Source organism: Taudactylus pleione, unplaced genomic scaffold (assembly GCF_031769625.1).
Source record: "Taudactylus pleione unplaced genomic scaffold, aTauple2 ptg000326l, whole genome shotgun sequence".
Lineage (NCBI taxonomy): Eukaryota > Metazoa > Chordata > Amphibia > Anura > Myobatrachidae > Taudactylus > Taudactylus pleione.
The window spans coordinates 6,517,307-6,530,816 of record NW_028284727.1 but is presented as its reverse complement, the minus strand read 5'-3'; the positions used below and the strand labels follow the sequence as shown (position 1 = coordinate 6,530,816).

At 44.2% G+C, this 13,510-nt stretch overlaps 1 protein-coding gene and 1 long non-coding RNA gene across 4 annotated transcripts in view; one reads left to right on the top strand and one right to left on the bottom strand.

Moving 5' to 3' along the window:
• LOC148509472 (uncharacterized) overlaps positions 1 to 6,127 on the bottom strand; it is a 99,285-nt gene extending 93,158 nt beyond the window's left edge. The window contains exon 1 of the long non-coding RNA XR_015869434.1: positions 5,880 to 6,127. This is a non-coding gene — a long non-coding RNA (uncharacterized LOC148509472). The remainder of the gene's footprint in view (positions 1 to 5,879) is intronic.
• The window catches only part of LOC148509471 (uncharacterized), an 88,389-nt gene that overhangs the window by 19,456 nt on the left and 55,423 nt on the right, over positions 1 to 13,510 (top strand). For all 3 annotated transcript variants that reach the window (XM_088443110.1, XM_088443112.1, XM_088443111.1), the window contains exons 5-6: positions 3,362 to 3,546; positions 13,331 to 13,485. In XM_088443110.1, the coding sequence (XP_088299236.1) occupies positions 3,362 to 3,546; positions 13,331 to 13,485 (340 nt within the window). The remainder of the gene's footprint in view (positions 1 to 3,361; positions 3,547 to 13,330; positions 13,486 to 13,510) is intronic.

The window sequence follows — 13,510 nt, the reverse complement described above, 5'->3', positions numbered from 1 at the left end:
TTGGGTGAGGACTTTGTAGCCGAGTATAAGAACCTTGAATTGGCATATGAAGGGGAAGAGGAGCCAGTGTAGGGCTTGAAGGAGAATGGAAGTAGATGTAGAACGTCTGGAGAGGAAGATGAGCCGAGCAGCAGCATTGAGGACCAATTGTAGTGGAGATTGGTGGGAGACTGGGAGGCAGGCTAGGATGTGGTTACAGTAGTCCAATCTGGAGATAACCGGCGAGTGGATGAGGGTTTTAGTAGCATACAGGGTGAGGAAGGGTCTAATCCTGGAAATATTTTTGAGATGGAAACGGAGGGACTGCGAGAGGTGCTGAATGCGTGGTTTAAAGGAGAGGAAGGAGTCTAGGATAACTCCAAGACAGCGCACTTTGGGGCTAGAGGAGATAGTTGTGCCATCAATAGATAATGAAATTGTGGGAAGTGAGGTAATAGAATAGGGTGGGAAGATGATCAGCTCAGTCTTAGACATGTTAAGTTTAAGAAAGCTCTGGGACATCCATGAAGAGATAGCAGAGAGACAGTTGGAGATACAAATGAGGAGCGAGGGGGAGAGGTCCAGAGGGTGGAAATTTAGATTTGAGTATCATCAGCATGGAGATATTGGAGGTCAAAAGAGTTGAGGAGTTTACCTAAATAGGACGTATATAGGGAGAATAGGGAAGGTCCAAAAACAAAATGTTGGGAAACTCCTGCTGTTAATGGAAGTGGGGGGGAAGAGGAGTCATGATTCTGCTCTTTTTCTCTTTGACTTGTTATCCAAATTCCTCTCAAGGTGTTCCATCTCAGTATCCCCTAAAGACAATACAGTGTCTCTATTGTACAGCAACTCTCTGTGGATTCCCCCCCCCTGAACACCACTATATGCATTATTCTAGCCTTCACAATTATCATATTGTCAGTGTATTTTAGCTATACTTTTAATATAAACCTGTAGACACATCATGTCTTCTGCTAACAAAGTACCGTATGTTTATATACATGTTTTATGTAGAGGAACAGAGGGTAGTTGTATTTATATAAAAATATTTCCTATTATAAACTTTTTTTTTTTGTTCTGTGTTTTTGTTTCCTATTTATTCATATTTCGAAATTCCTAATGTTAAACAATATGGCACTATACCACAATTTTAATGAAAAATTAACTTCAATAAAGACTAAGGGCCCTATTTACTACAGATCTTGCGATAAAGCAGTTTTATCACTGTATTTTTCCCAAAAATACAGGCCCTCATTCAGAGGCGGTCGCTCGGGAGCGATCGGTCGCACCCAAAGTGATCGAGAATATGCAAAACGAGCGCTCAATCGCAACGTACATCGTAAGCGCGGAAACACCCACAACAATGAGAGCACACCTCCTATCTCTACGGCCTAGTTCAGAGTCGGTCGCAGGCGGCAACCTACGTCAGCACGATTAACACCTGTTACATTGTTAATTGCCTACAGACATCGGTTGAGGCAGAAAACATCGCCTGCACTCGCAATGCTTAAGGTAGACCCTGGGCTACCTTTAGCACTGCGAGCAGTAGCATCGTTATTGCAACGAGATGACGTGTGTGATGACTTGCTCAGTAATATAAGCTCGCCCTTAAAACGCCCTTTTTTAAGGTCAACCACGCCTGCGTTCACACCACCACACCACCGTTCACAAGCACCCTCCCCTGTAACCACCCACAAACGGCACGAAATGTCAATCACAGCTACGACCTCGTAGTGACTAACGAGCAAGAGGATTGTGGTCGGAAAGACAAGCTTGCACACGCGCACTGCCATGTGTACGCAAGCGCAGTTGAAAAAAACATCGCTCGCTACGTCCAATCGCTCCGTGCAACCGCCTCTGAATGAGGTCCACAGTGAGAAGGTGCCCGCGCATGCGCCGATCGACTCACCATATGCAGCAGCTGACCAGGGTCACAGTGCAGGAGCCGGGAGACCAGATGACCGGAGCCCCAGAGGACACCATTGGAGCACCGATCACCCTGGATGCAGGTAAGTTGTTTTTTGTTTTTTTTGCAGTGATCAGCTGATCACTGGGGCCTGGCTCCCAGCTCTGCTCTGCCTGTTAGAGCAGAGCAGGTGTCGAGGAGTGGGGAAACCCTGGATAACGCCTTCTCAAGGTGGAGTTATCACAGATGTGTCCTCTTGCATCTTTGTGGATCGCGCTACAAACATGAGCATGCATCGTGCCATGCGATTACCTGTGGCCACATACGCTACTCCAAGCCATGTGCTGCATTCGCACCATGCAAACCTATAGAGTTACGGGTGTGAAAGAGGACAAATCTGAATCACAGGGCTTCCCCCGTTATTTTTTCACATTTTATTTTTAGTAACTTTGGCCAGATCACATTTACCATTACAATTATGGGAAATGCGATCTGCTTACTAAAGTATGTGATAATTAGAGTTTGGAGTAGAATATTACGAATTCTACTCCAATTGCCCTTTAGTAAATTTATGTAAAGCTAAAATAATGTGAAAAGGGTGTGAAAATCCCCTTTTCACTGTATTTTAGGAAAAATAATGTTAATAAATAGAGCTCTAAGTATTCTTAGTGGAATGTACATGGTACATTTTGTACCTTATAAAAATAATCACCCTTCCTCTGCTTTGATTTTGGATCTAACAATTTTTGAGTTTTTCAGGTTGCACCCCTTATCCCCATACAGGCATAGGTTTTGGCCTGAATTTGGGAGTATAAGGGAATTGTCTTTGTATTTATCTAAACTGTTTTGGTGCTGGACAATCTACCTGTCTATTCTAGTCTGTCGCATTTTAGTCTACACAGGCCAGAAAATGTTACATACGTTAGACTAGGGCAGAGGTTCCCAAACTTTTTTGGACCAAGGCGCCCTGGTGTAACAGCATTGATTTCACGGCACCCCTAAGCCAAAAGTTCATGATTGAGAAATTCAGAAAAAAATGTAGTGACGTAAATTGTGCTGACCTGTCATCCTTAGGGTCAGTTATGTGGTGATGGAGGAAAGGTTTGCGCTTCTACTTGTCAATTGATCGGCCAATATATCTGCTGCCCGTCGGCCAGTGTGTACCCGCGATATGTCGGTGAACGTCGCCGTTCACCGACAGATCGCATTGGCTGTGCTGCACAGCCGATGGACAGATATGTCTGCAGACTGTCCGTACACACACAGCGACAGCCGCAAGGAGGGGGGCAGGGCACGCCCCCGACATGGCCGCCGGTTCCCGAGGGCCCAAGCAGATGATGGTCGTTCAGTGTATATGAATGACCATCCTCTGCAGATATATCTGTCAGGTGTGTACCCACCTTTTCACTGACTGTCATGACAATTGTGATTAAATAAGCAGATATCATCTTATTATCTGTGTTGTCTTTGCAGCTTCCCATTTAAAAGAAAAGCACCAGGTGGTAGAAGAGATTGTTCAATTAAAAAAAATGAAGGTGCTTAATGACAGACACATGTCTCAAAAGGAGATGGAGATACTTCATAGCAAGCAGGAGCTGGAGCGTGAGGTGGTCAACTTAGCAAACAGTGATCAGAAAGTGCATGCTCTCCAGATACAGGTATGCAGTACACCCAGCTACCACAGAAAATGGGTACAAATTACTGCAATAACGGCTCCAGATAATGCAAAAAAATAATATGGAACATATCGTATGTCACTGATTTTATACAGCCAAGTAACTTGTTGGTTATAGCCTGTGTATTACTAAGTGATGTACCTGAACACAAATGTTGTGCTCTATTCTTTAGAGAGGCTCTTGGTTTAAAAACAATGGCTAAAAAGGTGTCACTTCTCTACCTTATAACATGGAAGGGCTGTGTTATTTCATAGATTCCTGGCAAGTGATATGGTAAAAAACACGTGCTAATGTAGAGATAGGGCAAGTGGAAATGCCAATCGTTATGGTAGCACTAAAAAGCATGGTTTCTAATGTCAGACCTATTTACATGTCTTTTTGTGCATTAAAAATGCAAGTAGTATGCATTTTAAAATAACATTGGGAATGTAGCCCTACCTGACATGGTATAATTGTATCTTTTGAGTATATTACTTCACCACACCTTCATCTACATCACACTAATCTCCCTCCCTCCCTCTCCTACAAATGAATCCAACATCTCTTGCCTATTGATCACTTCCTTCCACTCCTGCCTCCAAGATCTCGCCCATGCTGCTCCCTTTGTCTGGAACTCTCTCCCTCTCCCTATCCGACTCTCCACCTCTCTACAAATCCTCAAACGGGGTCTCAAGACTCACTACTTCAAATCCTTCCAGCTCTCATCCTAACCTGCTGCTTACATGCTTCTTCCTCACTGTCTACCCTATCTGTGTCACCCCTGTCTGTCTCCACTCCCTATAGAATGTAAGTTCTCAAGAGCAGGGCCCTCTTCCCTTATGTGCTTTTCCTTCCCTCACTCATACGATCATCTACTCAAAACTCTCCACAAGGGCACTTAACACTTTGTAGCTGACGCCCTGCTGCTTTTTTGAGTGTTATGATCACTGCAGCAATGTTTATAAACTATGTTCTTATTCTGTATTGTCTTGTACTGTAAGTCGCTGTTTTACGAGTTTGCTCATTTGTTAATGTACTTTGTGAGGCGCATGCGGAACCCTTGTGGCGCCATATAAATAAAGGATAATAATAATATATTATCTAAAAGTTGTGGGCAGGCTACAACAGTTTATAATGAAGAAGGAGAGAATAATATTTTACTTTTAGCAATGCTGCAGTGAAATACTATGACTAGGACTGAAATTTTGGGAAACAGTTGTCATCAGTGGCAGCTCCCACCTTTCTTGAGGAGGGGGCTGCCCGCCGTACTGCTTTCCGTTTCCCACCTGCCAGGTCCATTGCACAAGCACAATGGATCTGGCAAGTGCATGTGTACAGGTCTGACTTCTAGGGACTGCATCAGCTGCAGGCCCTAGGAGCCGGGTAAGGCTGACGGCAAAACAGGTGTGGCTTCTCACTGAAAGCACGCTCTCTGTTAATCGCCTTCCAGACTGGCAGTCCCACGGGGAGAGAACACCTCCCCCTGGGACTGCCCTGTCCTTGTGTGTGATTAGCAGATAGTGCTTCCCATGGGATGTCGCTGCCAGTTAAACCAGTGCACACGGACTGCAACTGGCTCACTGGAGGTTGAGGATGTTTTTGGGTGGGCTGCAGTCTTGCAGTCCCAATGCAAAATCTCACATTGGTTGTCATCATTCGATAAATAAGCTTCCTCTTTCCTAGCAGTTATTTTCTCTAACAACATATAGCAAAATTAGAGGATAATGTAAATGAATCCACTACACATATTTTAAACCTTTGCTTCACAAAGTAAGGAAGAACAGCAAATTGAATTCAAGGATGTAGAGCTAGAGGAAGAACAACCTGCTATTAATGGAATCATATAGTTGAGAGATGGGAGACCTGCACTTCAGATTTATGGGTTATGTAGTGGGTTTAGTGCTTGCTGCGGACCTCTATGTGGGTACCCAGCCCAATTAGAAGCATAAATTATGTTTGTGGAGGTCAGTGCTACACTTTAATAATATGCTGATTGTTTGTGTTTAAGGAATTGGTTTTAATGATTAAGAATTGGGGCACGATGCCCCTCGTGGTGGTATAGATATTATGCAATAAAACAAATGCAGTATTGATAAGGTCTTCAATATAATGTTGTGAATCTCTAGTACACCAATCAAGGGATAAGTGCACCAGTCCCGGTATAGTTACAGTTAATAGATCAGTGTCTTGCACAACAATGATAATGTAGGTCCAGGATATAGCACCAGTGGGGTTTCGTGGATCCGACTGGTGTGTATCTGAGTGTTTGTACGCGGGGTGTATCAGTATGTGTCTGGTGGGGCGGCATCCCGTATCCCCCAGGTGCTCATACTTACCCTCGGTGTCCTTTGTCCTTCACTTCCAGGTGAACGGTGTCCTCTTCTCAGTCCTCATTGTGGTCTCCGGTCCTCTGCTCCGCTGTGGACGTCAGTGCAGGACACGCGCTGGCTGGGATGCAGTATCCTCACTGTCGTCTTACGAGACTTCCGGGTTACTGCGCTCTCGCGAGATCGTGCAGTACTCCGGGCTCAGCAGATGGTCACGGTGGCTCGACTCGGCGCCGTGAGGAAACTTAGGGAGGGGAACACGGTTGTGTGTGGGTCGTGGGGTAGTGTCTGCGTGTTCCTTACAATGCGTATCGGCTATTAAGCCTTCTTCGGGGAAATCAATTCTTAATCATTAAAACCAATTCTTTAAACACAAACAATCAGAATATTATTTCCTTTTGTATTCGTTTATTAAGTGGATTCAAAAATACAATAAAATAAATAGTCAGAATAATGTATCATAGAATATCGGAACATAGCAAATCGGAGTCAGTGTTTAGATATAAGTCAATAGAAAAAAATAACTTCTGATTGTAAGAATAGACGGACCCAAGGAAAAGTAAAAACAATTACATATAGCGCAATCCTAATGGGTCAGTGGGGTTAACCCGGACATATAGGGGCTGGGGTGGAGGCGATAGGGAGGGGAAAGGGCAAGGGGGAGCGAGTCAGGGAGAAGAAAGAGGAGAAAAAAATTATAACTTTTGAACAGTGTTATTCTGTAAACTGGTAATGTATTCCATTTTCCATATGAACCATATTCTGTTCAGAAGTTCTTGTCGGCTGGGAGTATTCGGAACCTTCCAATTATGGGCTATCTGATACTTCGCTGCGCATGATATATGGAGAACCAGTTTATTGGTGACATTAGGGACACAATCGGGGCGCAGAGTAGCAGATTCGTAGGAGAAAGGGAAGTCGGGAGATTAGTAATTTGGGAGAGTAAATGGGAAGATCAGGGGACATGTCCACCAGATGTGAAAAAATTTACCTATTTGGCCACATCCTCTCCAGCATAGGTTGCAGGAGTTAGGATACATCTGATGGAGGCGTTCTGGAACCACGTACCATCTGGTGTAAACCTTATAAGAGTTCTCACGAATAGCTACGCTAATAGAGCATTTTGAAACAGCCAGGCGTATAGCATCCCAAAGTTCTCCCTCAAGGGATAAGCCCAGATCCGATTCCCAAGCCTGTTCATGTGCCTTGAGTGGGGGCGACTCCAACACCAGAATAGAATGGTATAAATATGAGATAGCCCCCTTGTCATTAGGTCTGTAAAGACACATTCTTTCTAAAGGGGTGGAATTGGGAGAGGCGGGAGCAGGGACGAAGCAGCAAAATTACGTATTTGTAAATATTGGTAGTAGAGTGAGTTGGGGATTCCGTGTTTTTCTTGAATATCCGAGAAGGACATGGGGGAGAATGCCCCGATGATATGGTGAAATCTTGTAATGCCGGCCGAGATCCAAGGACGAGCCATTACATGGGATAGGCCCGAGGAGAATTCAGGATTATTCCAAATAGGAGTTAGGGGAGAAAGGTGTAAAGAAAGATTTAGTCTTTTATTGAACGAGTCCCCGTTACAAAGTGTCAGTGCGACAGTGGGATCAGGGACACGGATTTGGGTCTGTGTTTATGGGGGAACCATGGCAAATAAGAGATCGAGCGTACGTCTACCAAATCACTTTCCACGTCCACCCATTGCTTAATGTGACAGGGGGAGTGCCAAGAAGTCAACTGACTTAGTCGGGATGCTTTATAATATCGATGTAGAATGGGTAACCCTAAACCTCCACTCCAAGAACGTTTGGCAAGTATGTCCCGACGGATTCGGGGTCTTTTGTTATTCCAAACAAATTTGCATAGTGTAGATTGGAGAATATTGAGAGTATGAGAGGGGACAGGTACCGGGAGTGTCTGAAAAAGATATAGCAGTATGGGGAGAATGTTCATTTTCACAGCGTTGATGCGACCTACCCATGAGAGGAAATATGTTTGCCATTGTTGTAGATCTCTATTGATTGATCTGATGAGGGGGGGTAGTTCGATTTATAGAGGGAATCATAAGATTTCGTAATGAAAACTCCAAGGTATTTCAGTGAGTCTTTCTTCCATAGAAAATTTAAATTTGATTATAATAGTTTCCTCATATTTCCAGTGAGATGGAGAGGGAGAGCTTCGGATTTAGTATGATTGACTTTATAACCCGATAAATTGCCATAGAGACAGAGTTCATGAAATAAGTTGGGAAGAGCCGTAAGTGGTCTTGTCAGTGTGAGAAGTATGTCATCGGCAAATAGAGAGAGGGTATATTTGGAGTGTTTAATCTGTACGCCAGCTATGTCAGGGTTGGCCCGTATGCGGCTAGCCAGTGGCTGTATGACGAGGGCAAAGTCAGAAAGTAGACCACCCGTCGAAACTGTGGCAGAAGGGTTATAGGGCTTGAATGGCCTGAAGGAGCTTTCCTCAAAACCCAAAATGGCGCAGCGTTTGGAACATAAATGGCCAGGAAACCCTGTCAAAGGCCTTCTCCGCATCCAGAGCAAACACCAGAGGAGGAAGTTTGTGGACATATCAATTGTGCACCTGGAATTGTCTAGCAACTGTCTGGATGGGACAAAGCCCACCTGATCAGGGTGGATTAGGGTGGTGAGGTGTGGGTTCAATCTATTTGCGAGTACTTTGGAAAAAAGTTTTAAGTCAGTATTAAGCAGTGAAATGGGCTGATAGTTGCACACTAATAGAGGGTCCTTATTGGGCTTCTGGATGACCGTAAGAGTAGCTTTGATTGTAGCTGGGTGAAATGGAGCTCCTTCAAGGATATGATTAAAAACCGCAGTTAGATGGGGTATCAGGGAGGATTGGAAGGTTTTATAGTAGGACATTTGCAACCCGTTGGGGCCAGGCGTTTTAGAGGATTTTTGTGTTTTGAGGGCTGTGATAATTTCTTCATCAGAAGTAGGATTGTTTAGGGCAGAAGAAGTCACAGGGTCTAGATGGGGAAGGCTGCAAGAAGTCAGGTAATCTACGGTAGAGGTGTCGGTAGTAGGAGACAAGGGAGAATATTCAGAGAGATTATATACATCTTAAATAGTGAGTTAATGGTGGTCGGGTGGTAGTGATGAGTGCCATGATCATCTTTTAACACTGGGATAGCTGTTCTAACCTTTCTAGCTTTTAACCTGTTGGCTAGTAGGGTGTCTGCTTTGTTACTTTTTTTTTCATAACATTTTTGGTTAAGCCAACGTACAGTAGGGACTATTCAGTTTTTCAGCCAGAAGAGCATTAAGAGACACTCTGGTGGAAGTCAGTTGTTTATATAGAGAATGGGAGGGAAGATATTTGTGAGAGGTTTCCAGGCGAATTACCTCTTCGGTCAGAGAGGTTAACTGGGATCTGCGTTCTTTATTTCTAAAAAAGGCATAACTAATGATATGCCCTCGAATAACAGCTTTATGTGCCTCCCACGCCAAGGGGGAGCAGGTGGAGTCAGTAGTATTTTTTTTTTTTAAAATAGTCCTCTAGGGAAAGCTTTATTTGCTCTTGAAATTTTGGGAAAAAGTCAAATGACACAGCGATAATAGATTGTTCAGACCAAAGATTGGTGACTATAGAGGAGCCAGAGAGGTGCTTGGATGCTGGGGTACAACAACAACAAAAAGATCTATCCTTGAGTAGGATTAAACAATCAGCATATTAGCGCTGACCTCCACAAATATAATTATATTAATGAAATCATGAAGGAATTTATGACCCAATGTATGGGAACAACTAACTAAAAATGTACTGTTTATGAGAGCTGACAGTTCCAGCAGTTGAGGACAAATTTCTGATAGTGACTAAAGGGAATGATTCAATAGAGATAGCACTGTTTGGTGGGGCAATTTACAATCATTGGAACTCTTATAAAGGCTGGAGAAAAATGCAAATGGAGTACGCTTCAATATGGACGTACAATGAAATGCCACAAAGTGATACCTCTGCCATAGGTGAACCCCTAGGTAACCTGGGGGAAGACGACAGGAACAGCGACAACGGCAGCCTGGTTGTAGAGACCCATGCCAAACAGGAGGAAACCATACAATCTGTTCCCAATGATTCAGTATAGACACTAGAACAGTGTAAAAAAGAATTAAAAGCTAAAAGAATAAGGCAGAAATAAAAGTACTGCAGGAGCAGAAAACAAAACATCAATGAGAGACACCGGGAAGAGACTTCACGCTTTGGGTGGCCCGGCGTAATCAGAAGGTTCAGAACATCGGTGCTAAATGTGTTTTGCAGGTGTAACAGGGTCATGCCTGTTGCATAAAGAGTTGGGGGTGAGCTCCAAAATGTTAGTCAAGAGTCAGCCTGCATAATCATCACTGTCTCCAGCTCAAAGCGCTGTCACCAACACCCAGCCCTGCCTGCAGAACTCACTGCTGTTTCAGCTACCAGCGTTGTCACTAACACCCAACACTGCCTGCAGACATCATCGCTTTCACCAACATCCAGCACTGTCTGCAAAACTCATCACTGTTCCAGCTCCCAGCACTGCCTGCAGAAATCACTGATGTTTCAGCTCCCAGAGCTATCACCAACACCCAGCACTGCCTGCAAAACTCCAGCTCCCAGCACTGCCTGCAGAAATCACTGATGTTTCAGCTCCCAGAGCTATCACCAACACCCAGCACTGCCTGCAAAACGCATTGATGTCTCAGCTCTCAATTCTAATCTAATTTCACAGTACTGTCACCAATACCCAGTGCTGCCTGCAAAACTCACTGCTGTTTCTGATCTCAGTGCTGTCACCAACACCCGGCGCTGCCTGCAGATCTCACTGCTGTTTCAGCTCGTAGCGCTATATCTAAAACCCAGCGCTGCCTGCAGAACTCATCGCTGTCTACAGCTCTCAATACTAATCTCATTTCCCAGTGCTGTCACCAATACCCAGCGCTGCCTGCAGAACTCATCGCTGTCTGCAGCTCTCAATGCTAATCTCATTTCCCAGTGCTGTCACCAATACCCAGCGCTGCCTGCAGAACTCATCGCTGTCTGCAGCTCTCAATGCTAATCTCATTTCCCAGTGCTGTCACCAATACCCAGCACTGCCTGCAAAACGCATTGATGTCTCCGCTCTCAATTCTAATCTAATTTCACAGTACTGTCACCAATACCCAGTGCTGCCTGCAAAACTCACTGCTGTTTCAGATCCCAGTGCTGTCACCAACACCCGGCGCTGCCTGCAGATCTCACTGCTGTTTCAGATCCCAGTGCTGTCACCAACACCCGGCGCTGCCTGCAAAACTCACTGCTGTTTCAGATCCCAGTGCTGTCACCAACACCCGGCGCTGCCTGCAGATCTCACTGCTGTTTCAGCTCGTAGCGCTATCTCTAAAACCCAGCGCTGCCTGCAGAACTCATCGCTGTCTACAGCTCTCAATATTAATCTCATTTCCCAGTGCTGTCACCAATACCCAGTGCTGCCTGCAGAACTCAGTGCTGTTTCAGTTCCCAGTGCTGTCACCAACACCCAGCGCTGCCTGCAGATCTCACTGCTGTTTCAGCTCGTAGCGCTATCTCTAAAACCCAGCGCTGCCTGCAGAACTCATCGCTGTCTGCAGCTCTCAATACTAATCTCATTTCCCAGTGCTGTCACCAATACCCAGCGCTGCCTGCAGAACTCATCGCTGTCTGCAGCTCTCAATGCTAATCTCATTTCCCAGTGCTGTCACCAATACCCAGCGCTGCCTGCAGAACTCAGTGCTGTTTCAGTTCCCAGTGCTGTCACCAACACCCAGCGCTGCCTGCAGATCTCACTGCTGTTTCAGCTCGTAGCGCTATCTCTAAAACCCAGCGCTGCCTGCAGAACTCATCGCTGTCTGCAGCTCTCAATGCTAATCTCATTTCCCAGTGCTGTCACCAATACCCAGCGCTGCCTGCAGAACTCATGCTGTCTGCAGCTCTCAATGCTAATCTCATTTCCCAGTGCTGTCACCAATACCCAGTGCTGCCTGCAGAACTCAGTGCTGTTTCAGTTCCCAGTGCTGTCACCATTACCCAGTCAATCTGCAAAACTCGCTGCAGCCTTCAGCTCTCAACATTAATTTCATTTCCCAGCGCTGTCACCAATACTCAGCTCTGCCTGCAGAACTCGTCGCTGTCTCTGGCTCCCAGCGCTGTCACCTATACCCAGTGCGGTCACCAGTACTTCATGCTGTCTGAAGTGATGAGGACATGTTGGAAGTGTTAACGGATGTTCTGAGGGGTAAATGGAAGAGATCTCGGGTTTCGGAAGATGAACATCACAATATCAATTCTGATATTTCTCTTCCGAAATAGCTGAAGTGAAAAGTAACAGTGTTAGAGAGATGTTTGCAATCACCCATTTAAATGTAAATAAATAAAAACCTATTGTAAATCAAACTATACCGGTGATTTAAAAAAAATTAAAAAATCTATAATCATATCATACATAACTATTTCCATTATATGTTGGCATTGAATGTAAAAATATAACCTAGTTTAGTTGACTGTTAGACCAGCAAAGGAATCTTATACATAATATGCAAATTAATAGATTTGCTGATTGCAAGAAGGAGGCACTTATGCCATTTAAATTTGAGTTTTAACTTTCAAACAGTAGCTTTGTTACTTCTTGCATAGTATATTTATTAATAAACAAAATTTATACAGTACATAATTTTAATATCAATAAAGCCAGGATATACAATACTGGTTTCAGTTGAATATCTACCTTAAGCTAGATGGTTATGAATCATAATTGTCCAATAGTGGTTGCCAATTACAAAATGTGTGGACAAACAGAAGCACAATTCTGTCAATCACCACATAACTGAACCTAAGGTTGGCAGGTAGGCACATTTTATTTTTCCTATTTTTTTTGGACTCTCTCAATAAGAAACTTTTGGCCTAGGGGTGCTTTGAAAAAATTCTGATACTCTAGGGTGCCGTGATTCAGGAAAGTCTGGGAACCACTGCACTAGGTTAGGGTTAATTTTAGGCACTTGGTGGAGGTTTAGTGTTAGGCACCAGGGGGAGGGTAAGGATTAGGGTTAAATTACAAAAATAATTTGTTGACCAGTTTTGTGTCGACCATTTGAACCTGTCTACCTTTTGTCTCTGTCGACGTTTTGTCAGTTGACCTTATGTCCCATACGACCTATTGCATGTCGACCATCTGGTATCAACCCATTGACTGTCGACCTTTATATTGTCGATCAGCCCAATAACTTTAGGACCCTTACTTCCATCATGAGAGCAGTTTTATAACAATGCTCGATTTTTGTCTATATTTCATAATTGCTCTTGATTTGATAATATTATGTCACTCAAAAGATTGAAATGTGTATATTGGTGACAGGTCTCTCAGCCCTTTGTGAATGGTGTGTTCTCTTTTCTCAGTGTAATCAGTATGCTGTCAAATTTATCAATTTGTTTATTTTTTTTTCATACAGCTGAAGCAAAGATTGGAACAGCAGAAAGAGATGGAAAACCAGCTGTCACAGAAGAGAATTGAGCTTCTGAAGCTGAATTCAGCCAGGCACGAAATGGAGGAAAAGCTGATTAAACACACTGCAGCAACCCAGAACCAGCTCACATTTGATATACGGTACAGAGCACTGTTACCACTACAC